At 40.0% G+C, this 27,806-nt stretch overlaps 2 protein-coding genes and 1 pseudogene across 2 annotated transcripts in view; 2 read left to right on the top strand and 1 right to left on the bottom strand.

Moving 5' to 3' along the window:
* Window positions 1-19,877, bottom strand: part of LOC113015922 (P-selectin-like) — a 39,078-nt gene extending 19,201 nt beyond the window's left edge. Inside the window, exons 1-13 of the mRNA XM_026158296.1 lie at window positions 18,307-19,877; window positions 16,372-16,561; window positions 16,179-16,242; window positions 15,656-16,060; window positions 15,381-15,485; window positions 15,098-15,289; window positions 14,800-14,985; window positions 14,488-14,676; window positions 14,060-14,266; window positions 13,783-13,962; window positions 6,925-7,110; window positions 6,600-6,806; window positions 6,295-6,474 (exon numbers count right to left, since the gene is read on the bottom strand). Of these exons, the coding sequence (XP_026014081.1) occupies window positions 6,295-6,474; window positions 6,600-6,806; window positions 6,925-7,110; window positions 13,783-13,962; window positions 14,060-14,266; window positions 14,488-14,676; window positions 14,800-14,985; window positions 15,098-15,289; window positions 15,381-15,485; window positions 15,656-16,060; window positions 16,179-16,242; window positions 16,372-16,374 (2,104 nt within the window). The 5' untranslated portion in view covers window positions 16,375-16,561; window positions 18,307-19,877. The remainder of the gene's footprint in view (window positions 1-6,294; window positions 6,475-6,599; window positions 6,807-6,924; window positions 7,111-13,782; window positions 13,963-14,059; window positions 14,267-14,487; window positions 14,677-14,799; window positions 14,986-15,097; window positions 15,290-15,380; window positions 15,486-15,655; window positions 16,061-16,178; window positions 16,243-16,371; window positions 16,562-18,306) is intronic.
* On the top strand, window positions 19,539-23,644 carry LOC113015827 (dynein heavy chain 6, axonemal pseudogene; annotated as a pseudogene).
* Window positions 23,645-26,485: 2,841 nt separating this feature from the next.
* On the top strand, window positions 26,486-27,457 carry LOC113016136 (14 kDa phosphohistidine phosphatase). The gene is made up of 3 exons (XM_026158713.1): window positions 26,486-26,712; window positions 27,039-27,163; window positions 27,248-27,457. The coding sequence occupies exons 1-3, from the start codon at window positions 26,499-26,501 to the stop codon at window positions 27,338-27,340; spliced, it is 432 nt and encodes a 143-aa protein (XP_026014498.1). The 5' UTR covers window positions 26,486-26,498; the 3' UTR covers window positions 27,341-27,457.
* Window positions 27,458-27,806: the final 349 nt, after the last annotated feature.

Genomic DNA, 27,806 nt, shown 5'->3' on the forward strand with positions numbered 1-27,806 from the left:
AAGAATTCAATGCAAAATCCAGATCAAAAGGTAACTAATGTATAGTGGCTGTGCAGAAACGCTGTTGCAGAGGTGGGACCAAGTCATTGTTTTGCAAGTCTCAAGTAAGTCTCAAGTCTTTATCCTCAAGTCTCAAGTCAAGTCTCAAGTAATGTCAGGCAAGTCCGAGTCGAGTCTCAAGTCACTGGTGTAAAAGTCCGAGTCAAGTCACAAGTCTTAAACTTTGAATTTCAAGTCCTTTCGAGTCTTTAAAAAACCCCGAAAAAAAGCATGTTGCAGTTATGCTAAATGTAAATATTAGACCATGTAATTTTTAAATCTGTGTTTTTCTCAACACATGACAAAATAGTGAACTTAGAAAATATACACAAATTGTGAAATTGCACCTCTTTAAAATGCAGCTCAATTAAACCTAGCTCCAAGAATAATTTTCACCGACAGTTCTGAGATAAGCTGCATGTTATTCTTGGATGCGGTTGTAGGACCGGCTTTAAAATCGCATGACAAAAATATCATACACATTAAAAAAAACTGTATCACCAACGTAGCCTGGACAACATTTGCTAGTTAGATGAAGTCAGCTATCTCATCTTAGCATATTTATATGCATATTTATAATTATACGCTTCTTGGAGTGAGTGCATACACTCATGAAGTTTAGTAACTTCAGGTCACTGCAACAAGCCCAGGTACAGTTTACCGACGGATGGGTGCAGGACCTTGAAATGCACCGTGTAGAACGAAAGACCATCGTACGTATCATAAGTTTACCAGTCTCACAAATTGTCGTCATAAATACACATTCGTTAACCGTTTATTAATAGGACCTTTGAGCTCAATGGTAATTAATTAGCAGTGGAAATAATTTCTGGTAGCATCACAGAAATGTAGCAGTGACAATAATACTGTATGCTGTAATCGTACTGGGCAATTAGTGATACAAAAAACCTGTTTTATCCTGTGAATAAAAGTATATGTTTTTGTCAATGTACCATAATAACAGAAGCGAAACGCAATATTGTGTCAGGACAATTCACTATTTATGCACAATAAATAAAGGAGCATAGCGCGACAATTTCTGTTCAGCGCCAGACTTGCTTGTAACCTATATCACCAATTATGTTATGAAAATGACGTATTAACTACTAAAAAACACTGACCTTCGTGTAAATGCTTGGAGCAGACTAACCTGTGAGCTGGAGGGTTCTGGGACGTTATAATTGGTCTTTGAATGGCTGCAATCCAGTCGCCTCTTTGTTACTTCGGAAACATGGCTCGAACAATTTCTCTTCAACGACGTAATCCGATAACAACCGATCTCTTTACCCGTCGGCTTCCCGTGGCTGTCATGCGACCGGCTATTGCAGTTAATAATACAACAGCTTCTTGACATTTTTGTGTTTCTTTTTATCGCTGTATAACTGATTTTAATTGAAAGCCTGCGTGCGCTTGTACCTCTTGACCGCTTGCCACGAGTTCCCAGAATCCTTTGCGGTTCTACCCGTGAATGACGTCACATTTTCAATCTCTATATAATATGCATGTTAAATTTTATATTTGGGGTAAAATATCAAGTCTTTTCAAGTAAACCGGTTCAAGTCCAATTCAAGTCCCAAGTCATTGGTGTAAAAGTCCAAGTCAAGTCACAAGTCTTAGAACATTTTTTCAAGTCAAGTCTAAAGTCATAAAATTAATGACTCGAGTCTGACTCGAGTCCAAGTCATGTGACTCGAGTCCACACCTCTGCGCTGTTGAGTGTGGTTCCTGAACATGGAAGGACACTTTCATTGGAGTTTTGTAAAGTTTGTAATATATTATTTAATTTAGTTAAGTCTGTTACTGTTATTATCTTGTAACCATATAATTTCCTCAGGGATTAATAAGTGTTCTGATTCTGATTGAAATAATAAAAACAAACTGTGATTTTTCCATATGTTAACACAAAGGTTCCAAGGACGTCTTTGAGGCTGCCTCTAATGTGTATAAAAATACAATACCAGCAACCAGCAGGGGGAGATAATATATTTAAATCCACTGAGTCGGTAGTAAGCTAAAAACATATGAAGTACAAAGCCTTTAAAAAGACATTATTAACACACACACACACACACACACACACACACACACACACACACACACACACACACACACACACACACACACACACACACATATATCTTCTGCTTATCCTTTTAGGGTCCCTTGGGGGAGGGCTGGGGCCTATCCCACCTATCTTAGGGCAACTATTTGCACTCACATTCTGAACTATGGGCAATTTAGAGTTTCCATTTAACCGATCCCCACTAACTGCATGTCGCAGTACCCACACATGAACACGGACAGACCATGCAAACTCTACAAAGAAAGATCCCGGCCTGATGGTGGAATTTAACTCAGGATCAGCGCAACAGTGCTAACCACCACACCACGTGTGCATAGTATTAACAACATATTAAACAAAAACTTTAACTTACTGATATTTAAAACAGCATCCAGAGCATGTTTGAATCTACCTGTTACCACTGCATTGTAATTAATATTAGTAACTGTACAACTGTTCTAAATAAGACTTGTTGTTTATAGTTGTGTATCACATGATGGACTGGCTTCTTCAGGCAGCCTGTGAATAACATGAAAAACAAAAAGAAAGCTCTCAGCATTTTCTTTTTTGTTCATTCTTTGAATTTCTTTTTTTTATTGCTAGGTTGGCAAAGGCTGTGTGGAAGGGTGGAGCAGCAACGCATAATTTCAACACTGACCTTACTTGGGTAAGTTTCTTTCTCGTGAGAAACAAACAGAGATATTATCACTTTTGAGGGGTGTTGCAATGAGATTTCATATGCTCTCTTACTTCTATAACATATACTTGAGAAAAACTGAGTATGTTTATGTTTTATGTAGCAAAAACAGATGCAGCAGAAGGTAAAAATAGCTCCACACTCGACTGCAGCTAATAGAGTCTGTTTATAGTCTAAGGGGAGAAAAACCAAACAAAAAACCCCAACATGCAGTGACAGTAGCATGACACTAGTATTGCTGATCGTAATAACCTAGAATGAAGAAAAAACACGATCCAATTGTCAGCCTTCATATGTAACTTGCTTTCCAACAACATTTTACAAACATTTACACAATTTTATGAAATTACATGCACAAGTATGTCTTGGGCCACTTCAGACCTCTGTGTGTCTACAAATGACAGCTGGTGAACCAATCATGAGAAAGCCAGGGTTACGCTTAACCCGACAGGTTGTGTTGAATGTCTGATTTACCTTCTGAGCAGCTATGGTATCCATTTTCTGACTGATCCAGAGAAGGGCATTACACAGCTAAGGGCACAAATGGGTTATGCATAATTTAATGTAATATAATCGAACAGGTTTCTAATATAAAAATAACAGATTTCAAAGTATTTGTATAGCGTTTTTCTAGTCACACTGACCTCTCAAAGCGCTTTATACCAGCAGCAACATCTAATAATAGGTTCATACTTTAATCTATACATTTTTACTTATGAAGGAGTGTAGAATCACCACTTCATCTGACTAGTATTTCTTCGGACTGTGGAAGGAAACCCACACAAGCACAGGAAGAACATGCACAATCCACACATAAAGGTCCCAACTAGGATTCTAAATAGGAACCTTCCTACTGAGAGGCGATACTGCCAATCCACGTATTGTCATCAGAGCTCTGACAATGTGATAACTGTAACAGTACTACGACGAGCCCTGTTCATGCTAATAACTTATAATGATTCACTGGAAGCAGGATCGATGCGGCAGAGGAAAAAATATTCCTCGCTGGAATATTGAATTACCACGTTAGTGAGAATCCCGGCCTATAGATTCCTGTCCGATATCGTGTACCTTCAGTGATTGCTTCCCTTCCTGGCTTCAGATTCTTGGACCCTTCCTTTTCCCTGCTTATTGGAAGATTTAGCGTGAGCTGAGAGCGTGACCGGAGTGTGAGGAACGGCTGAGACCCCGCGAGTGTGGAGCACCTGTCCTGACTTTGAATGGCAGCTCTTTGCCAATTTCAATACTAAACTGCTCACGTTTGGCACCTTTCTCTCTCAAAACCATGTTCACAGTTATATTGTTGATAGTCTCCTGGCATCTCCCATCTTCACATGATGTTGCATTACACTGGGTTTTAAGAAAAAGCTCACCAATAAAAGGTCACTTATCACTTCAAAACTCACACAGATTCTTGTTTTTCTTTGTACAGAAGACTGTGTCTTTTTCCTTGATGACTGATATAAAATCATTAGTTTTAGGATAAGATTTATTGAGTTTATCCCATCAAATTTACTTTGGGAAATTGCTCTGTCACAATAGTTAAACACAAAAATAAAAATGGTGGAATGGTGTATAGATCAGTAAAATAAGATATAAACAAATATACAAGCATATAAAAAAAACTTAATGAAATAAATAACAGAATGAATATTTTACAAGGTAAAACTACTAATCTATGCAACAAAAATTGTGATACACTTCTATCATTCAACTTCCTTCTATTTTTTCCTGAGTTAGTGTACATCTCCACACACATATCTGTAGAGTGGATATTATTTGATTCATACAGGGCCCTTGAATTGTTACTGATCCACGTGCTGTTATTATCTGTCATCTGCACCAGAAAAAAATAACAACAATAGTTAAGACTAACAGTACTTCTCATAAGTAACAATGAAGATCATGATGAAAAGGACTGAATAAGAAAATCCTGACTTATTTTTATAATAACACCATAAAATGCTCTGTGAACCTGTAAACACAAGCTGCTACTTCAGTTAAACATTTGCTTTTCTAATCAACTCAAATATAAACAAAAAAGGTGTTACAGCAGTAAAATAAGTGTGTTTTTTAAACACAATTAAAAATCAGTGTCAGGCTTTTGTAAGTTTCCCTTTTTTTTATCATACAATAAGTGGATGTTGTCACCTTCAGCCTTATGTAAGACATTAGGTCCTTTTCCTGTACCACTAAAGTGCTTTCACAGATAACAATCAGTTTATTAAAACAAACAATGAGCAATGGGGAAATGAAATACACAGGAATACAGTTCTTCCTTCCTTGAATAACTGCTAATGACCTTCATGAGAGAGAAGAGAGAGGTCTGAGCATTTTCAAAAGACATTCTTGTTTAGCCCTTAAAAAAAACACATGGTGGCAGAAGGTCATTGTGAAACTGCAAGATCAGGTTGATGATGGGCAGAACTGATGAGTCAAGCTTAAATTCTGGTTCCACATGAGCCTGGAATAGATCCTGCTTGGCTATGCATTTACAGCAATGTGGTGACACAGCTGAACTGTTATTATTAGTCCTGATGAAGAAAAGTGAATGTGCCAACAGCAAACAAAGACATTTGTCTTCATATTTTTTCCAAAAAGGTTTATTAGGTTTGCATATATTCCAGAATTTCATAAAACATCAACTGTAAAATTTCATAGTATAAAAAAACAGTGAAGGTAAAAGAAAACACAACTTTACACATAAAAACAATAAAATAAAAATTCAATTCGAACTATCCTATTCTAAAATAAATAGTAAATAAATACATATCAAATTATTCACATTTGTGCAGCTAAATGACAATTCACACATAACGTTATGTAACATTTATGGTGACATGAATCGTGCCACCTTTCCAGCATTTTCATGAAGTTGTAGAACAATATGTTCAATATGAAATTCCATTCTGGAGGATATACATGTTGTAACAACATTTCAGAGCAATTGCAGATCTTTTAAAAGTTTCAGGAAAATTCAAATGTCACTCCTTGTCACATTTAGTATGGCTGTTTTTTTCCCATCTGTTATGCTAGTGTATATGATATGTACTTTTTGCATTTCTGTGGAGAAATATACAGCTGTCTGTAGCTGCCTTAGAGGAAGAGAAGTGTCTTCTATATTAGGCTGTCGGTGCTGTTTTTGTAGCTCTGTGGGGAAGACTCTATGTCAGAGTTGCTGTGAAAAAAGAGAGGAGAGGATAAGACAACAAACTTCAAAAGAAAGATGAAGGAAACAAAGAGGTGAATCCTTCTCTTACCTGCTCACTTCATATGCGTCAGCTTTCTTCTTCATTTTTTTCAAGAGCCACAAAGCCATAAACACACCAGATAACAAGGCAGTGCCCCCTGTTGCCACACCAACGGTAACTGCAGCTACTGGAGCAGGAGCTGTGGAAACATTGTAAAACGTGAATAATGTGAACTTTTGAACAGAGATTTGTAAGTGTGCACATTTACATTTTGTGTACCATTTGATCTGTTGTTGCTCATTTACCTTGACAGGTGGGTTTCTCTGCAGTCCAGTTGCCATGATGACCACATGTCAGCAGCTCAGGTCCTTCTAATGAGTAGCCTTGGTCACAGGTGAAGGAGCACTGAGAGTTGTAAACTGACTCAGTGCTGGAGCAACTGATGTGACCGTTTTCAGGAGCCTCAAGCAACAAACATGTAACAGCTGTTGTAAAAGAAAGGAAGATATTGCATATTGAAAAAGTGATCTCACCTGTGCTCGTAAGATTCTGAACATGCAAATGACGTTTTGAACAACAAGTAATCCAGGTAAAATGGGTTCACATGTACCTGTGCAGGTTGGTGATCTGGAGGTCCATTGGCCTGGATGTGTACACTCCATGCTGTGTGCACCTTGCAGCTCATGTCCTTCATCACATGTAAAATGACAAACCATGCCAAGTGGATGGGGTGTGTCATGACTAAGAAATGAAGACAGAGAAGGGCTGCAGCTTATCTGACCATTTGTTGGGACCTCTGGAGCAGGACATCCTTTTGCTACAAAAGGGAAACAAAAGAGTAAAATATTACTAATATGTCATGACATAATCAATCCAAGAAAAAAACTGGAGTAACACTGTTTGTAGTAAATATTGATATAATTAGTCTTTCAGACCTTTGCATGTAGGTATGTTTTCATTCCACTGTCCGTCCTCAGAACACTTGATGGTGTTTGCTCCCTGCAGTTCAAAACCTTCTTCACAGCTGAAGCTGCAGGTGGAGTTTGGTCGCAGTTCAGTCTCAGATTCACTGCACTGCATGATGAGGGGAGCTTCTCTCTCTGGATTCTGGCAAAGGATGGCTGACACAGAAACATGTGTATTTTATTGAACGTGTCCTCATGATATAGAAGATGGTGGGTTATACTTTCCGTGTTCCTCTTACCTTCACAGTGAGGAATCTGCTGATTCCATGTACCTCCTGATGTGCAGGTCACTCTACTGGCTCCCACTAAATGGTAACCTTGGTCACAACTGAAGCTGCAGGTGTTTTTGTAGCTGAACCTCGTATCAGCATCTTCTCCACAGCTGACAAAGCCATTTGTCAAGTTTTGCAGCGCAGGGCACTGAACAGCTACAAAAGAGAGAGGCAACAGAAGGAGTTAAATTAAAGCTTTTATTTTAATCATCATGCAAATCATCCTCCAAATAACAAAAACTACACAATGATGAAAGGTTAAAAACATGTGGCCGTACCAACACAGTATGGCTGGGATCCATTCCAATTTGCTGATGCTTCACATTGCAGAGATGGAGATCCAGACAGTACATAACCTTCATCACAGGTAAAAGTACAGGTGGACTGATAGCTGAATGAGCCCAGAGGATCGGAGCATTTCATGGATCCATGTGTCGGCTCTGACATCTTCTCACACTGAATCACTGTAGACAACAGGAAAAAAAACATCAGTCCACGACTCCATCACTGTGTAGTAAATAATAATATAATTACAAAAAAAAAGGTAGCAATATTACGAGCTATTAGCACTTAAACTCACTTTCACATGTAGGGGGTTTTTCTGACCATTTTCCTGACCCCGTGCACCTCAAAGGTCCTGGCACACTCAGCTTGTATCCTTCCTCACAGGAATACTGACACAAGGAGTCATAGGAGAAACTGCCATAGTTGTGAGAGCAATTTACATGTCCTTTATCTGGAACAACCACTTCACCTTTGTTACACTGCACAACTGACAACAAATAAAACACACAGTTAGATATCAAATCCTTTATGTGACTTAAAATATGTATTTAAACTACGCTGTCACTTTGTTTTCTTACCTTGGTCACACTTGTCTCCAAAAAACCCTTCAAAGCAATCACATTTGTGGCTGTTGATGGTTTCAACACACTCTCCATGCAAACAGGAGTCAATCTTACAAGCCGCTGGAAAAAACAGACATGCTTTTAGAAATTTTACCTATTATAGTAAAATAATGTGTCACATAATTAATCTTAATTTTTTAATCTGCTCTAGTATGTTAGTCCCAAAATTTTGCTCACCTGTGTAGCACAGAGCAGTCTTTGATTTTGTACATCTCTCGTCATTCCACTTGCCTGGTTCTTTGTCTCTTTTAATGTACATCTCCACACAATCCTCACTGATCTTTGAATTTATTTCTCTCTCGCCATTGTTCGGTTCTCCTTTTGCCCAGTTGGTTGCTTCCTCTGTCAGAGGCTTGTTGGTTCCTACCCAGGTCCAGACATTATTGATCTTACGGATTCCAATCCAGTAGTAGCCATTTTTCTTGGGCAGCCAGTTGTTAAGATGCTCAATCTCTTCCTGGTTCTGGATGGCCACCATGTCTGTGTAGTGCTCCTGGCACCAGCTTCGTGCATTTTCCCATGTCATTGTGTTGTTTGAATAGAAATAAGACCAGGACTCTACACTAGTCCACATGCACAGCACTAAGGACAGAGAACAGAGATACACATTAGATGCATATGTGGCAGAAAGGATGGATTTTAAGAATTTCTCTTTGGTTGTAAAACTTGCAAGAGTTACACTGATGTTTCTGCTTGCATCAAAATTCTTTACCTAAGCAAATGAAGGTGAAATTCATCCATGAAGCAGAGCTCTTATATCCCCAGGTCTTAAGTAGTCCAAAGCAGGAATCCTATGAAAATAAAATCACAAAACAAGTTAAAATACATTTACAGCATGCTATCATCATTAAATATAAGATAAAAGTGAAATAATGTTCTCTGAAAAGATTGATATTTAAATTACTAACCCTTCTACTCACCATGTTAACTAATATGCCTGATAGCCTACAGAAGATTGTTGATCCTTCCGCCTCAGTATATTTAAGGATAAAATGATTCTGAGTGTGATCCACTGGATTGCCTCCTCTTATATATGACTCCATCCTCCTACAGGAAGCCTTTCAGCGGAATTTCCCGCAACATTTCCCAATGCTGAATTCCACAGAAGGCTTCAGGATCATTTCCCACAAGAAAGAAAAAAGACAAAAAGAAAACTTCTATTGTCTGTCATCATCAAAAAAGCATTAAATGATATTAACTTAAACAAATTCAAATAAATTCAATCAATATAAGTATTGATAACTTTATATGCTGCAACACTGGCTGCCAGCTGTGTTCACACATTGTCTGGTCCTACGGAATCAGAATCTGAAATATCAGTTTATAAAACTGTTGGTTTTCTGTTGTCTTATGTTGAAACAGAGGATGATGATTTTCAGTGCGCTTGCCAAAACAGTTTGGATCTGGGTCAGCTCCACCGAGAGGAAACCTTTAGACCCATAGGGATGGAAACAGTGAGTAGAGCATTGATCTTGACGTGGAAATGGTTTGCATGATTAAAAAACGGGGAAAATATATTCATTAGAGAATAAGGTCAGGTCTTTGGCTCAGGTTTATAAAAATATTTGTAATCCTTTTCAGGTTAAACAAAGACACCGAAGTTTGTCATGAACAAGCGAGGGACATATTAGTAATAATCTAATTATAAATGGGTGGATATTATGAGGTACCGGGGAGCAGACTGGGAGACTGGGAAAACATCAAATGTTGTTATTTGTGATGTTTTTTTGTTTTGTTTTTTACAATGTATTACAACTGATGTATTTATTTATTTATTTGTGGTGAACATAAAGATGAACCACAGATAGAATATTTGTAACTGTTGCATAGATACTGGTTTATGCCATTTAGATAAAACAGGAATGAATAATGTGAGGAGAAAAATAAATATTATTCATAATGAATAAGTTGTAATAATTCATCTCTCAAAGAGTTACCTATCGTGTTAGAAAAGTCAGAGTTATTCAGAATGAATTATCAGAGTAGTCCTGCGTTGTTCCTTACTGTTTTGAATATGTCGTATCTGTTTCTATAAATAAGGATGAGTAATATCGTCTTATCTGTCTTTAGTTACTCATTATTGTCACTACATTTACACTTATTCATAAAAAGATAAAGGACATTATTTATCCTTCTGGAATTGAGCCACTGGTAAATTTTGTGTTATCATTTTGGCCAAAGCTTCCTTTCAGGAAGGCTTTCACTCATATACGCACACCCCCACACAGACACATGCATACACAGTAAGTCCTTGTGACTCATTTCATGTGAGAGTATAGTAAAGGATCACATCCTGACTTTAAACCTACACAATTATAAAGTTAAATTTATGCAATAGGTCAAATGTGACATTCCTCCAAAATCTTTGTCCATATCAACATGATGTCGTCACCCAGTTGCTGGAGACTTGTCAGCTGCACATCCATGATGTAACTCTCTCTAAAATGTGCTCTTTTGAGTTGAGAACCGGTGACTGTGGAGGCCTTTGGTTACAGGGAAATTGTCAGGTACAAGAATTTCAAAACTTACTTTTCATGCTCACATTTCTTTCTTGTGAAGAGTAAATAGAGCTATGGATTATTCTGGACCTGTTTTGCCATAAACTTGCACTGAATCTCTTAGCAATAGTATTGCTGTTCTAGTCAGTGGTAATAATATCTCATACTGAGTCACTAGAAGTAGAATCAGTTTACCAGAGATATAAAAAAAACCCCTAACAGCACTGAACCGTCAGCCTTAGTCAGAATTATTTATCATTATCTTTAAATGAAGTGAATGCACAAGTTCAATGAGGAGAATTTGTATTCACTCATCAGCCCTGCATGGGTATTCAGGTATGTTAAAATTATGTAAAAAAAACAAACAAAATAATGATGAAAAGTACAAGTTATTGAAATATGTAGAGCATGTTGTGTGGAAAGAAATATTTTAAAAACATTCAGACATCTGAAAGTGTGTATAAGGATGTATAAATATGCCAGGATGACCTGACTTAACTAACTGTGGTAGTTTCCTCAGTTTATACTGTCCTTTACTAATAATAAATTACTAATAACTTTGACTTGCTATTCTTTGCCCATTCTAATAGCCATCTGCTCACCTGTTTGGCTTTTTTTTCAACCTGGGTAATTATGAACACCCCCCCCCCCCCCTCCCCCAAACAAAGCATGATTAAAATGCTTGTTATTAATACCAAAATAATATTTCCTGTTATTCCTTTTTTCAGATAACAGCCTTATCCTTTGCCAAGCTGCATACAAATGAATCAAGTTCAGGAGAAGATATGATATTCTTAATAAATCCCAAAGTTGGTAAATTTAATAGTTACAGCAGTTAAAGATGTGACAAATAATTATACAAATATAAATGTTCAATGAAAGTGATATTATGACAATCATATGACAATTTAAAATATTTCTAAATCAACAAAATAAGAACAGGATTTAAAATGGTGCAAAATTTTGTATAGGAAATATCAAACTTTAAAATAATCTTCACCACTTGATGTTAAATTGCTGCATTTCCCATCATTCCATTCTCCTCAGTTTCGTCCTGAGTTAGTTTACAAAAAAAACAAAAAACACTGCGGCTATTTGGCTCATTTGTTGCTGATGAATCATTACCGATCCGTATGCTGTTATTCTCAAACTGTGTCCAAATTTCACTCTTGTGTTTTTTGGGGAGTGGAATCCAGAAATACAGGGAGAAAATATCCTTTGCAGCAGGATAGAGACCAGACAGTCATCCTCCTCTTGGTTTCAACATCATGTCTGTGAATCTGGCCTGGCACCACTGTCTGGCCTGGGTCCAGGTCATTGTCTTGCTGGAGTCGTGATGCATCCCGCAGACAGTAGTCTCATCCAAAGAATTATCTGAAAACATTCAGAATAATTCATAGTGTGATGATTATAACATGTAACAGTGTTGCATGTTCCATGACATCAGTCACACATTTTGCTAGCATCAAATCTAAAACCCAAAGATAATATCAATAATTTATATCAACCTTAATCCTATATTATTAATCTGTTGCCTACCCAAGGTGAAAGGTGGATATATTTACATCCATTATGATGCTTATTATCATTAAAAATGACTGATGAGAAAATGTCTCATTTACTCAGATGTTATGTTGTTTGACAGAAGCTGCTGCTGAAGTTAAATCTTTGCTTATCTGATCAACCCAAACATAAGATAAGTAAACTGCAGCAGTAAAAATAATTGTGCGTCCATTCAGTGCATCTAAGGGTCATTGCCAGGTTTTTGTAAGCTCTCATTTTTACATTCAGGGCAGCCTTAGCATAGAATAACTCGATGTTCACAACATGTTGTCATATTCAGCCTTATGTAAGATATCTGACCCTTTCCTGTCCCACGAAAGTGCTTGCACAAATGACACTCAATTAAAACAATGGATAGAATACCCAGAAATATAGCTTTTCCTTCCTACCTCTCACTTTTCAATTTTATTCTGCTTTGTCATGTCCTTTATGATGGAAAGGTTGCTGGAGAGACAAAAGGTCCAGGCAGCTTTCAAAAGAGGTTCTTTCTCAACCTCTAAAAAAAGTCATGGTGGCAGAAGGTCATTGCTAAAACTGTGAGAGTCGGTGCATGTCGTGCAGAATTGATGAGCCAAGTTATGAAAGCAGACGGCTTCAGACCCTGCTCGGCTAAGCATTTCTATCATTGTGGTGACAAAACTAATGGAATATTTTTATTGGTCATTATAACAAAACATGGAAGTGCCAAAATCTAATTTTTTTAAACAATATTTATTTGTTTTGTGTGTACATGAGAACATTACAGTTACAGTGGCTCAGTAAATAAAAATAAAAATATAGCTTTGTACAAGCAAACACCTGAATAAACATTCACCACAATTTTCTTTTAGAAAATAAATACCACATAAATACTAAAAAGAATTCACAGGTATGCAGGGAAATGGCAGCTTACATGTTATGTGACGTTTAAAGTAACAGGAATAGCCACATTTTCCCAGCATTTTCATGAAGTTGTAGAACAATATGTTCAATATAAAATTCCCACTGGGAGGAAATACATGTTGAAACAACATTTCAGAGCGATCACAGATCTTTTTACAGTTTACAAAGGGATACAATGATTCAGTGGATGTGTCTAAATAAGCTCTTTTTCTTACATTGGCTTTGCCTTATTAGAGTGTTATACTAGTGCAAATAATATGTTGTGCAATAATGTGGTAAAAATTTACAGTATTCATATTTGTTTATTAAGAATATCAGAGATTTCTATATTAGGCTGTCAATGCTGTTTTTGTAGCTCTGTGAGGGAGACTCAGTGCTGCTGTAATAAAAGAGAGAAGATTAGCACTGAAATTTCAATAAACTTAAAAATAAAGAAAATAAAAATGGTTAATCCTTCTCTAACCTGCTCAGGTCAAATTTGGTTACATTCTTCTTCATTTTTTTCAAGACCCACATAGCCATAGACACACCAGATAACAAGGCAGTGCCCCCTGTTGCCACACCAGCAGTAACTGCAGTAATTGGAGCAGGAGCTGTGGAAACACGGTGAAATGTGAATAGCGTCAAACTTTGAACTGAAACTTGTTATGTTAAGTTTATGCATTTTAACTTCTTGTTCCCCTTGTTCTGTTGTTGCTCATTTACCTTGACAGGTGGGTTTCTCTGCAGTCCAGTTACCATGATGATCACATGTCAGCAGCTCAGGTCCTTCTAATGAGTAGCCTTGGTCACAGGTGAAGGAGCACTGACAGTTGTAAACTGACTCAGTGCTGGAACAATTGATGTGACCGTTTTTAGGAGCCTCAAGCAGCGGGCATCGAACAACTGTTGTAAAGGACAGAAAGATGTGACTTTCATGTCATTAACATACAAATGACGTTTTGAACAACTAGTAATCCAAGTAAAATGGGTTCACATGTACCTGTGCAGGTTGGTGATCTGGAGGTCCATTGGCCTGGATGTGTACACTCCATGCTGTGTGCACTTTGCAGCTCATGTCCTTCATCACATGTAAAATGACAAACCATGCCAAGTGGATGGGGTGTGTCATGACTAAGAAATGAAGACAGAGAAGGGCTGCAGCTTATCTGACCATTTGTTGGGACCTCTGGAGCAGGACATCCTTTTGCTAAAACAAAGAAAAAGAAAGAAAGAAAGAAAATTAATCAGTAACATATAAGAACACAGACACTGTTAAAATTGCTATGATGAGTGAAAGGTGTTTGCAATAAATAGTGATACAACTAGGCTTTCAGATGAATGATGGCTGACACAGAAACATGTGTATTTTATTGAACGTGTCCTCATGATATAGAAGATGGTGGGTTATACTTTTCGTGTTCCTCTTACCTTCACAGTGAGGAATCTGCTGATTCCATGTACCTCCTGATGTGCAGGTCACTCTACTGGCTCCCACTAAATGGTAACCTTGGTCACAACTGAAGCTGCAGGTGTTTTTGTAGCTGAACCTCGTATCAGCATCTTCTCCACAGCTGACAAAGCCATTTGTCAAGTTTTGCAGAGCAGGGCACTGAACAGCTACAAAAGAGAGAGGCAACAGAAGGAGTTAAATTAAAGCTTTTTATTATAATCATCATGCAAATCATCCCCCAAATAACAAAAACTACACAATGATGAAAGGTTAAAAACATGTGGCCGTACCAACACAGTATGGCTGGGATCCATTCCAATTTGCTGATGCTTCACATTGCAGAGATGGAGATCCAGACAGTACATAACCTTCATCACAGGTAAAAGTACAGGTGGACTGATAGCTGAATGAGCCCAGAGGATCGGAGCATTTCATGGATCCATGTGTCGGCTCTGACATCTTCTCACACTGAATCACTGTAGACAACAGGAAAAAAAACATCAGTCCACGACTCCATCACTGTGTAGTAAATAATAAAAGTACCAAAAAGTAGTAGCAATATTATAAGCTATTAATACTTAAACTCACTTTCACATGTAGGGGGTTTTTCTGACCATTTTCCTAAGGAAGTACACCTCAAAGGTCCTGGCACACTCAGCTTGTATCCTTCCTCACAGGAATACTGACACAAGGAGTCATAGGAGAAACTGCCATAGTTGTGAGAGCAATTTACATGTCCTTTATCTGGAACAACCACTTCACCTTTGTTACACTGCACAACTGACAACAAATAAAACACACAGTTAGATATCAAATCCTTTATGTAACTTAAAATATGTATTTAAACTACGCTGTCACTTTGTTTTCTTACCTTGGTCACACTTGTCTCCAAAAAACCCTTCAAAGCAATCACATTTGTGGCTGTTGATGGTTTCAACACACTCTCCATGCAAACAGGAGTCAATCTTACAAGCCGCTGGAAAAAACAGACATGCTTTTATAAGCCTTGCTAATCATAGTAAAAATAATATATCAAATAAACTATTTCTAAATGTTTTATCAGTAGATTACCTTGATAATAATGAACCAGAATAACAAATCTAAGGCAGCTAAAATAAAGCATATAAGCCCCAAACTGTTGCTTACCTGTGTAGCACAGAGCAGTCTTTTTTTTCATACACCTCTCGTCATTCCACGTGCCTGGATTTTGGTCTCGTTTAATGTACATCTCCACACAGTCCTCACTGACTCCTACACTTTGTCCAGTTTTGCCATTGTTCGGTTCTCCTTCTGCCCAGTTTGTCGCTTCTTCTGTCAGAGTTTTGTTGGTTCCTACCCAGGTCCAGACATCATTGATCTTACGGATCCCTATCCAGTAGTAGCCCTTTTTTTTGGGCAGCCAGTTGTTAAGATGCTCGATCTCCTCCCGGTTCTGGATGGCCACCATGTCTGTGTAGCTCTCCTTGCACCAATTACGTGCATCATCCCATTTCATTGATTTGTTTGAATAGACGTAAGACCAGGACTCAACACTAGTCCACATGCACAGCACTAAGGATACAGAACAGAGATACACATTAGATGCAATTTTTTGCAAAAATGCAAAAAATGTTAAGTTTCTATCAGGCTATAAAACTTGCAGGTGGGATGATGTCTGCATTGCACATACTTGAGCAGATAAAAGTGAACTGGATCCATGATGCACGTGCCTGAAATAATCCATAGCACAATTCCTAAAAAATAAGTTAGAAAGATGCATTAACATACATTAATAGTATACTATCACTCACAGGCTATAAGATACAACTGAATAAATCTGCAGTGCAGAGAATGGAATTTAAACTGATTCAACTTCCACTTACCATTTTAAGTGATTCTTTAGCCTTTGACTTCAGTGCAGATCGATGTGATTCTGAGGGTTTTGCGCTGAAGTGCCTGCTTTTATGGTGCTTGGCTTGGTCCAGGTTTCCTGAAAGCTTTCATAACAACTGGACTTTTGAGTGGAAACTCCACCCCGACTCTTATACTCCTCCACTCTACGAGAGGCTGTTCCTTTTGAGATAAAAAGAAAAGCAAAAGTAAAGTTAAAAAGAAAAGAAAAATAACAAATGAAATTCTGTTATTTATTAACACAGTTGCTATTTTCATTAGTATGAAGTTCTTTCAGTATTACTTTCAGTATCATTATCATAAGCAGAAAACAAGTGTATTTACTTCGGTTTACAAACTATTTTCATGAAGTTACTAGTTACTAGTGTATTACATTTTGTGCTACCTTATATGAGTATCACACTACACTGCACTGCACGTGCAAATATTGCATTTTTAAACATATGCACAACCACTGCATATAGTGTTCTTCACTGAGATGCCATCAAAACATGCTGCTCAGAGTGCTTTAGAGAACAATAACACATGCAAAAAGCCCCACACAGTCCATCAGCCCTGCTTCAAAAGCACCTGTGAACATCATTTAAGTGATCCTCTCATTAATTCGGGTGAGAATGTTGATGAGGAGAAGATCTGTCAAGCTAAACTGACTGAGTTAAAACAACAGGCAGTGGTTATTGAAGTCATTGTTCTTACTCTATTAACCATGGTTATCTGCAGGAAAACATGTACAGTCATCACTGCTTTGCATAAAAAGAGCTTCCCAGGGATACTGATGCTAGTAAGATTGCACCTAAATCAACCAATTATTGGAGCATGAAGAACTTTAAAGAGAGAAGTTCAGTTGTTATAAATACGTTTTCAGGGCACCTTACAAAGCCCAGCAAGCGCCAGTACCATCTCCTAAAGCAGGGGTTTCAAACACAAGGCAGGGGGCCAGAACTGGCCTGCCAAAGACTCCAATCTGGTCATTGGATAGTTTTTGGAAAATGTCAATGAGAGGATACATTTTATTTTTTCAACTGCATTTTCTATATTTTTATCAGCTTATGAAAATACCACGCTAAACTGAAATAGCAGAAAAGTTCCTACTTTTTTACTGTCTACGAAATAAAAAAAATTTTCTCCATGGGCTCACGTTATTAAAATGGGCATTTTTTGTTAATTAACAAGATGTTTTATAATTTTAGGACAGACTGGGCAATGAGCTACCAGACTTCTAATTTCTTACAATTTAAGTCCAAAGACTGATCCTGACAGATTTCTTTCATTTACCAAAACAGCATTTCTTTCTCACGAACAAAAAGAGATGTACTGTTGAAACTTATTTTTCTTGTATCACAGGGTTTAAATGTGTAGTTAAACTTCTTTAGATTGATAGAAAGAGTTTCACTGGTCTGGCCCACTTTACATGAAAGGGGGCTGTATGTGGCCCACAGTGTAAAATGAGTTTGCCATCCTTGTCCTAAAATTATTCAGTTGCTTAGGAAAGACAGCAGGCAGGTGTGAGTGTGAGTGAGACTGATGTTTTTCAAAAAACTACAGGTACTGCAGAGGCCTGTGTTAAAAGTCATTTTTTCTCTGATGAAGCCCCTTTACAATTGTTTGAGACAGCCAGAGAAATGATTGTCCAGAGACGAAAAGGTGAGCTCTAACATCAGGCCTGTGTCATGCCAACAATAATGAATCTTGTGACTATTCGTGTGTGGGGTTACGTCTCATACATAGGCGTGGGATCACTCACAATTGTGCCTAAAAACATAGCCATGAATAAAGAATGGCACCAAAACATGAAAGCATTTTTCCCAACCACCAACAAGAACATTTTGCTAAAAAACAATGCCATTCCCAGCATGCTGGAGCAAAAGTGATAGCTAAGCTTGGGGAACAGAGGTGGCTGCGCTTACCTCAGCTGTGGTGATGGGGCTCTGTGTGGGTTGAGTCACCTCTGATGTGTTTGTGGGTCGGTCTGTCTCAATAACTTTAGCGACATGTTGAATAGTACCCAGGGCTGTTCTCTTCGGTAGAATTATTTCGTGTTTGGAGTGGTTAGAGATGGGGACCTTAACAAATGGCCTTTGATGGTTGTTGATCTCAAGGAGCCCTTCCCCAACACTCAGGTATCTCAAGGCAGTGTTCTCATCGGGTTCGTACAGCACCAGGGGGTCACAAATGTCAAAACTTTGGGGTACTCTGCACCACACTTGGACTGCTTTTCCAGCAGGAATGGTCACATTGCTCTTCCCAATTCTCACTGTGGCTGGGTCACATCCTGCTCTTTGTGGTACTTGTATGAAGTTTACCATAGCCATCACTTGCTCTTCGTCTGTACCAAAAGCTTTGCGTAGGAGACTATACAATAAAGCACTGGCCTCTCGGTCTGACTCTTGTGCTTGGATAATGGCGCCAAGCACGTTTGCTCCCAGGAGGGGCTAAGGGAGTGACAGCTTACTGACAAGGAAAGGGGCTTGCACAGTAAGATTGGGATCTTCGTGACCAGCGAGAGTGACTGTAAGTTCGACCCACCCATCATAAGGAACTGCTTGTCCGTTAACCGCATAAACTTCAAGTCCATCATTTAACAGCTCTTGGAGGGGTCGCACCTGATAGTTGGGAAAAAACCGCTGAACCCAATGTCTGTCCACTAAACTCACTTGTGAGCCAGAATCAAATAACACTGTCACTGGATAGCCACCAATCAAACACTTGAGAAGGCTTTTCTTTCCAACTAGGTGGACTTTACAGCTGTTTGGTGTTAAACTTTGGCAAGAGGTTACCTGTTGCTTTCTCTGGTCTCGCTTTGGCTGCTTTCTTTTTAGCTTACTGCAACGCCTTGCACACTCAGTGGTGAGCTGTGCAGAGGAGGACCTTACTGGCTGGGACTGTGACTCTGCGCCGGCCTCTGACTGTCCCTTGACAGAGACCGATCCCAGTTTCCCTGAGTTTTGGTCCGCTTTAAAGATCCCACTGCTCGGTGTCCTGACTCGCAGCATACAAAGCAATGACTACAGTCCTGCAAGTTCTGCTCAGTACACTTTGGACAAAGGAACGCTTTCTTTTGGAGGTGGAGAACCAGATCAAGGTCCTGCAGGAGCAGTTTGATAGCAGCATGAATGAGAAAGAATATTTGGTTAATACGATGGCTCTGACAAAGGCCCGTCTGATCAGGGCAGGGAAGCTAACGTCCGCTCTTGGTGACGAACAAGTATGCTGGGAAGAAAGTGTAGCCCTGTTTGAGCAAGAGATCATCAATGTTGTGGGAAATGTCTTCATTGCAGCTGCTTGTGTGGCATATTATGGCGCATTTACTTCCCACTATAGACAGCTGCTAATTGACCAGTGGATAACGCAGTGCCAGAACCTGAACATCCCAATCAGTTCCACTTTTAGCCTGATTAACATTCTTGGTGATCAATATGTCATCCGCCAGTGGAATGCAGAAGGTTTGCCTCTTTTAGGTTCTATATGACCACAAAGATGGCCAACCCACATTACCTGCCAGAGGTTTGCATCAAAGTTACAATTATCAACTTCACTGTCACTAAATCTGGCTTAGAAGACAAACTTCTCAGTGATGTGGTGTGTCTTGAGAGTCCGCATCTTGAGGAACAGAGGAACGAGCTGATTGTGCGCATCAACGCTGACCGCAGCCAGCTGAAAGATATTGAAGACTGCATTCTTAAGCTTCTCTTTACCTCTAAGGGGAATATACTTGACAACGAGGAGCTAGTTCAGACTCTCCAGGAGTCAACGGTGACTTCAGAGGCCATAAAGCAACGTCTGGAAGAGGCAGAAGCAACTGAGCTGTTGATAAACTCTGCAAGGGAGCGCTACAGGCCTGTGGCCACTCGAGGATCTGTTTTGTACTTTGTCATTGCCAGTCTGTCAGAGATCGATCCTATGTACCAGTTCTCACTCAAGTACTTTAAACAGCTCTTTAATTCCACCATCGAGACATCAGAGCACTGTGCTAGAAGAGCGCCTTCAGATCCTCCTGAATCAAATCTTGCTAAACTCCTACATTAATATGTCAAGTGGACTCTTCGAGCAACACAAGCTTATCTACAGCTTTATGTTGCACATAGAAATCATGAGGCAGCGTGGCGAGATCTCTGATGGGGAATGGTGGCACTTCCTAAGAGGAGCTTCTTCACTGAAAAAGGAGTTTCCAGAGCGACCAGATGTGCCATGGCTAAGTGTTTTTTACTGGCAGACATGTTGTGAGCTGGAGGACACACTGCCTTGCTTCAAGGGCATCTCCAAAGAAATCACTAGAACCCATATCCATATTAAGCTAGGGCATTTTGAAGCATCTTTAAATCCAGAAAAATGGAATGGCTATGTGTCAGAGTTGCCTTCTCTCGAGGAGTCCAAAAAGGAGAAACAGGAGATAACAGGCTACTGGAATGAGCGATTGGGATCTTTCCAGAAACTAGTTCTTATCAAGAGCTTCATGGAAGAGAAGGTGGTTTTTGCAGCACCTGAGTTTGTGATTGTCAACTTGGGGAAGGAGTTTGTGGAAAACCCTCCAGTTGACCTGGCTAATCTCTATAATGACATATCCCCTACCACCCCATTGATCTTCATCCTCAGCTCAGGTTCTGACCCAATGGGTGCCTTCCATCCATCCATCCATCCATTCGCTTCCGCTTATCCTTTTCAGGGTCGCGGGGGGCGCTGGAGCCTATCCCAGCTGTCATAGGGCGAGAGGCAGGGTACACCCTGGACAGGTCGCCAGTCCGTCGCAGGGCTAACACATAGGGACAGACAACCATTCGCACTCACATTCATTTGCACATTCACACCTAGTGGCAATTTGGATTAATCAATTAACCTATCCCCACAAGCTGCATGTCTTTGGACAGTGGGAGGAAGCCGGAGTACCCGGAGGGAACCCACACAAACACGGGGAGAACATGCAAACTCCACACAGAAAGACCCCGGCCTGATGTTGGAATTGAACTCAGGACCTTCTTGCTGTGCGGCAACAGTGCTAACCACCGTGCCACCGTGCTGCCTGGGTGCCTTCCAGCGCTTTGCAAATAAGAGAGGGTGTCTCGACAGGGTCGAGGCTATCTCACTGGGGCAAGGCCAGGGACCTATAGCGGAGAAGATGATCCATTCAGCGCTGACAAGTGGCAACTGGGTCTTCTTGCAAAACTGCCATCTGGCTGTGTCTTGGATGTTAGCCATGGAGGAGCTCATTAAGACCTTCACTGACCCGGACACATCAGTCCATGAGAACTTCCGTCTATTTCTCAGTTCCATGCCGACCAAAGTATTTCCTGTTACAGTGCTCCAGAACTCCGTTAAGGTGACTAACGAGCCTCCTAAAGGCCTGCGAGCCAACATGCAACGAGCCTTCACAGAGATCACCAGCAGTTTCTTTGAACACCACATTTTGGGACACCAGTGGAGGAAGATTGTCTTTGGAATCTGCTTTTTCCATGCAATCATCCAGGAGCGGAAGAAGTTTGGTCCCCTGGGCTGGAACATCCGCTACGAATTCAATGACAGTGACAGAGAATGTGCTCTGCTCAACCTCAACCTGTACTGCAAAGATGGCACCATCCCTTGGGATGCTCTGGTCTACATCACTGGTGAGATATATAGTATATTGAGAATCTTCCAATCATTGATGATCCTGAGATCTTTGGTATGCATGAGAATGCCAACTTGGCTTTCCGCGTCAAGAAACTATAACTCTGATCAATACCATACTGGATGTTGATCCTTGTTCTTCAGCACAACAGGGAGCTAAGAGTAACGATGACATAGTCTGCGAGCTCGCCGAACTGATTTTAGCCAAACTGCCCGAGCGACTGGACATGGATGAAGCAATTGACACACTGTTTATCAAAGACACCAATGGGCGCATTAACTCCCTCACAACTGTTTTGGCCCAAGAAGCAGACCGATTCAACAACTTGCTTAAAGTTCTCAGGATGTCTCTTATCACTCTGCAAAAGGCAATAGCAGGTCTCGTTGTGATGTCAGAGAAAATGGACCGAATCTACACAAGCTTTCTGAACAACCAGGTCTCCACCCACTGGGCAAACTCTGCCTACCCTTCCCTCAAACCGCTGTCTTCTTGGGTCAGAGACTTGACTCTCAGAACTTCCTTTATCCAGACTTGGATCACACGTGGTCAGCCCAAATCACTTTGGATCTCCGGGTTCTTCTTCCCTCAAGGCTTTCTTACTGGAGTGTTGCAGAATCATGCCCGGCGTTACAGTTTGCCTATTGATGAGCTTAATTTCCGCTTCAGCGTGGTGCCGGCCTACAGGGATGAGGAAGCAGTCTGTGAGGCTCTACGCACTCTTCCCATTGGTGCAAAACAAAACATGGATGAGGAGGACGGTGTACTTGTTCACGGCATGTTCATGGATGCCTGTCGCTGGGATGATGTCGGCATGGTGATTGATGATGCGCTGCCTCGGGTTATGAACGCCATGCTGCCGGTGGTGCACTTTGAGCCACAGCAGAACTACGTTCCAGAGCCTGACCTCTACCACGCTCCTCTGTACAAGACCTCAGCCAGAGCTGGCACTCTGTCCACCACAGGTCACTCAACTAATTTTGTGGTAACAGTAATGCTTCCCTCCAAGCGACCCAGCGACTACTGGATATCCAAAGCCTCCGCACTCCTGTGCCAGTTGGATGATTAAATGTTTATTCGAGTGCAAAGTAGAATTTTAAATGTCACCAAAACATTTGCACAGTAGCAACTGTAATAGCAACACAGACCGCAATAAAAATTTCACCTGACTGAGCTGTGTAGTGTCTTTGTTTTCTGATGCAAGGCTCTTAGCGAGTTCAAAGAGGTCTTGACCTTGGAGTGAAAACAAGCGTCTCCTGATATTCCAGGCGAGTTCCTTTCTCTCGGTCGACATGTTGTATGTATTTCTGATTATCCTTCAGCTCGATAGTGACTAGGATGCGTCACACTCCCCTCACTGCAGTACGGTTCCACGTCGAGGCAAAGGTCCCCTTTTCGCCTCACTACCTGGACACCTACTCGCTGGCTTGGCTGGAGTAGCAGCCTTGGTCACGATTGTGTCGTGGTTCTGGTATCACTGGATCTGCCCTCGACGACTGTAGAGGAGAGATCCCAGACGAGCCCCCACAGTTTGTTACGGGTCCCAGATGTGAAGACCACAATAACAAAAAGAATACAAATCTGTAAAAATAAAGGTAGAGTCTCAGAGAAAGAATCACAGGAGCACTCGTATCTTTTCCCGAATTGCGTCTCTTATTTCAGATCAACAAATATAATTTACATCCAGTGTTTTCACTTGTCAGATATGCTCATTAACTGTAAAAGGTAAATAAAAGGCATTTGGCAAATATATGTATCTATGGTTGTTACATTTCTCCAGTTTACACTGTTAATTACACTATTCCTTCACTCATTTACATCAGCAGTGCAGATACCATACAATGCCTTAAACATCTTATTGCTCTTTCTCACATATAGGGCAAACTCAAAATAGCTTATCCACAAATCAGATATAAGTGCATAAATCTTACTAGATTAGACAAAACACACCTGAATGTATTACTTTGCAATGTAACAACATAAATGTACATGCATTCTTAGCTTATTCTTAACATTTCCACATCACTTGAACCGTAAATTGTATATGAGATATTTTAAACTCGAATAATCTGATGTCAGGGCCTTTACAGTTAAATTGGAACACCACACACACATATTTGATTGTTAAATGGAGTTTACCAAGTTTAAATACATCCCGCGGGCTGGCAAACTCTCGCGGTAACTCTCGCGAGACTTGGGGCTGCGCAGCTCGGCTTTATCACCGCTGCAGTGCCGCGCTTCAGTAACTTTCAAGGTTAAGGTTATATCGGCGGTGTCAACATAACTCTCAGTAAATACCGAAGTAGAATGAGGCACAAAACCCTCATACACTGTATTTTTAAGACGATACTGACCTGTACAAATAAAGGTAGAGTCTCAGAGAAAGAATCACAGGAGCACTCGTATCTTTTCCCGAATTGCGTCTGAGAGGACAGGAAGTAGGTCCGCTCTAGGCAACCGCGGGCGAACGACTACAGTGTCAACAGTTCTGCTTATTATTTCTCACTTTTACTCCCCTCAATTGTTATGGACTACACGTAATGAATGTAAAATAATAATTGTCTTAATTGCTGGCATATATTTTTCTTAAAAATAATAAAATTTACCAAAATGTGGTAGCACATTTGTGCTCACCATCATCAAATGTTTGGGTCCATAGCCAGGAAACTCCCCAGACCTTAATTCCACTGAGAACCTGGTGGACAAACAAAAATCCCCAAAACTCCAACCGCTGATTATGCACGAACTGGCTGCCGTCAGCCAGGATGTAACCCAGAGGCTGCTTGAAAGAATGGCAGGATGCCAGGGCATATGTCACAGGTCTTAAGAAAAGGCCAAATATTTTTACAAATATTGACCCTTTGCATAAACTTAATGTGATTGTCAATAAAACACATTTTGACACGTATCCTCAGTGTACAATACAGTACAGTACAGTGTACAATAGAAACAACTAATAAAAAGGTCTAAAAACACAGAAGCAGTAAACTTTGTGAAAGCATATACCTGTGTCATTCTCAAAGCTTTTGGCCACAATTGTAATTTGTTAAAAAAAAAAAAAAAAAAAAACACCTGAGGGGAAAAGAAGAACAAATTCAAAGACAAAGCAAATTGTATGACATAGGGTACTTAAGCGTTTCCTGGTGAAGCAACAATGGTACAGAGTACACACAAAAATACATGTATTAAATATAAGGCCACCGAGAAGGAAATTCTTTTTCAAAGCTCTGAAATACTGGGAGCTGATAAGAGTCTATCTGTGATTGACTTGTGTGCCACTGACATGCTTTCTTGGATGTCAGGAAACAATATTATCTTCATCAGCACTAATGAGGATTTCTTGTGTTTGCATTTGTGTTTCAAGAAATCTCATGGCCCATGTCTAAACCTCAACTGTATGCAATGAATCATTCTGACTAATACACAACAACAGTACAAAGTGTGCTAACAGACACTGCATAGACTAAAACATGCTTTTCACAGTTCAGAACTGACATGTCATTGAAAAGGAGGTGTTAGTAGAAAGCAAGGGGAAAGATTTTGTAGGAAAGATCGCGACAGTCACTTGTTTGCGAGTGTCTTGAGATGGAAAATGTGCGGCACATAGGAGCAGAGGTGCCTGCTGGCTGCCTGCGTTTCCAGAAGTGACAGTTTACATCCTTCCTGTCTGAGCTGAGGCATGGGATTGTAGCTACTGTTATTGACACACTTTGCCTTACTCCCTTCCACAATTAGATAAAACAAACTCTCTGATTAACTAACACAGCTATGAATAGTAGAACAATTACACAGTTGTAACTAGAATGGAACAGACAGTTACACAACTCATCACTATTAGTTACAAAAAATGTAAAGGTTTATTTGACTTCCCTGTCTTATTGGCTTGGTTATATGGGACAGGTTTTGTCTTTTTAGAGGTTTATCTTTCTCTGACTGTCCTAAAACTTCTGTGTCCTTTGGCTCCAAGCTTAAGGTAACATGATAAATTACTTCTTAATGAAGTCACAGGGCAAACGGGAGTCTAATCACGCAAAGCAAAACCATGCATCCTGCTCCCCGCTGAAGCGTTCTTGATGTGAATCCAAAAAGATAGGATTCCTTTGGATTAAGAACCAAAAGGCCCTCTAAGGGAGGATCAAACCTAACTCTGAGGTTTGATCTTGACCTCTGATCTCTCCGATAAACACCAGCGGACAATCTGCCGCATGCTGCAGAAAACGGCCGAAAGCAGAAAATTCTCATACCAGACTTAGACATTTGACGATCTCACTTCTGCGTCTGAGTAATGTATCATAAAGTTTTCTAATGCAAATCCACGGTATACAGAGACTGCAAGGAACGCAAATTCAAACACTTCGCACTCACTGCCATATGAAGGCGCCAGCGTGCGAGCGCACTGTTAAATCTGCACATTTATGGCAACAAGTCGCGAATGTCCTGCCGCTTTAAGAAGCGAAGTAGAAATCCTGACCCAAATAAAGGTATGTGTGAGAGCTACTCATGTTCTCTGTGGTCAGTAGACCTCTGCGCAGTTTGAGAGTCTGCGGCGTTTTGCGTAAATCTACAGTCGCAATGGCAGACGCTCTGGCTAAAATCCCCGATGTAGAGATTGATCCAGAGGGAACTTTTAAGTACATACTGGTCAGAGTAAAAGCGAAAGATGGCGATGTGCATAAAGACATTGTCCGTGGCACAAAAAATGCCGAATATCACAGTAAGTTATTATAGTTTGTTTCAAGGAGAGCGTCAACTGCGTCAGTTTAGCGCGAGATATCGTGCAGACCAGTGACTGTTGGTGCAGATGAAAACCTGCATGTAGTCTATTTTGCAATGTTGTCTCATTGTTATGGTCCCTTTGGTGGATTTTGCAGACGTGCATTGCGGAATAGATACTGCACAGAGCAGAGGGATGAAATTCATGCCAACCTAGTCGTTGGAGACAACTACCAAATTTCCGTATTTGATTCTAATTGCTATTTTTATTAAATTGTAACTAAATTACAATCTCAATTTCTTCTAAATGTCTTCATACATTTTCAGATCATATTTTTGAGAAGGTCAACCCTGCTATGGAGGCCTTGGGGTTGGAGTGCAAATGCCTTGGAGGAGGAAAGATCGAGCACAACAACCAAGAGAAAAAAATAAGGGTGTTTGGAGAATCCACTGTAAGTTAACTAAAAGCTGAATGAAAAGTTAAAATCTTCAGTAGTATTTAATTCACTAATGTCAGGTCTCTTGCTCACTCGCAGGCCTTTGGAAAAGCTGACCATGCTGTTTCTGTGGAGAAGCTGAAGACTTTCTTCAGCGACTATGAGATCACCTGGTCAGACGACAAAAAATAGTTGTAACCTTTGTGACATTTCAAACGTCCGCCTTTATTTAACAGTTCTGTGAATCAAACCACATAATGATGCTTTAACTGTTCTGTAACCATTCAAATACAGTCCTTCTGCATTTCACATTTGGTTTCTTACTCAATGAAAGCACAAATTCTGATTCTCTGCAGTTGTAAAAATTTTAGTCCTTCAGAATTGAATACTGTATATGAACTCTGTAGATATTCCTGTAAATACCTTTTTGACTTTTAGTCCCCATTGGCCTCAGTTGAATAGGAGTACATTTGCCAGGCGTAAAGTCCATACAGGAAAGGGTGAGTCTGTTGGAATCACAGACATATCCTGTTACACAGGAGGGAAAGTTTATTGTTGAAAACCCAAAAGAGAGATAACAAGCACTTTCATTTAACCTACGGATAATCACTTTTGTTTTTGTTTAAGTCCGGATAATGATAAACATCAAGCTAAATTC

This window comes from Astatotilapia calliptera, chromosome 23, assembly GCF_900246225.1.
Source record: "Astatotilapia calliptera chromosome 23, fAstCal1.2, whole genome shotgun sequence".
Taxonomy (NCBI): Eukaryota; Metazoa; Chordata; class Actinopteri; order Cichliformes; family Cichlidae; genus Astatotilapia; species Astatotilapia calliptera.

Excerpts from the sequence above, each read along its gene's own strand:
- LOC113016136 (XM_026158713.1), top strand. The coding sequence starts at position 26,499 with ATGTTCTCTGTGGTCAGTAGACCTCTGCGCAGTTTGAGAGTCTGCGGC. Across the intron at positions 26,713-27,038 it reads AAAAAATGCCGAATATCACA|ATCATATTTTTGAGAAGGTC; the intron begins GTAAGTTATTAT and ends ATACATTTTCAG. Across the intron at positions 27,164-27,247 it reads GGGTGTTTGGAGAATCCACT|GCCTTTGGAAAAGCTGACCA; the intron begins GTAAGTTAACTA and ends GCTCACTCGCAG.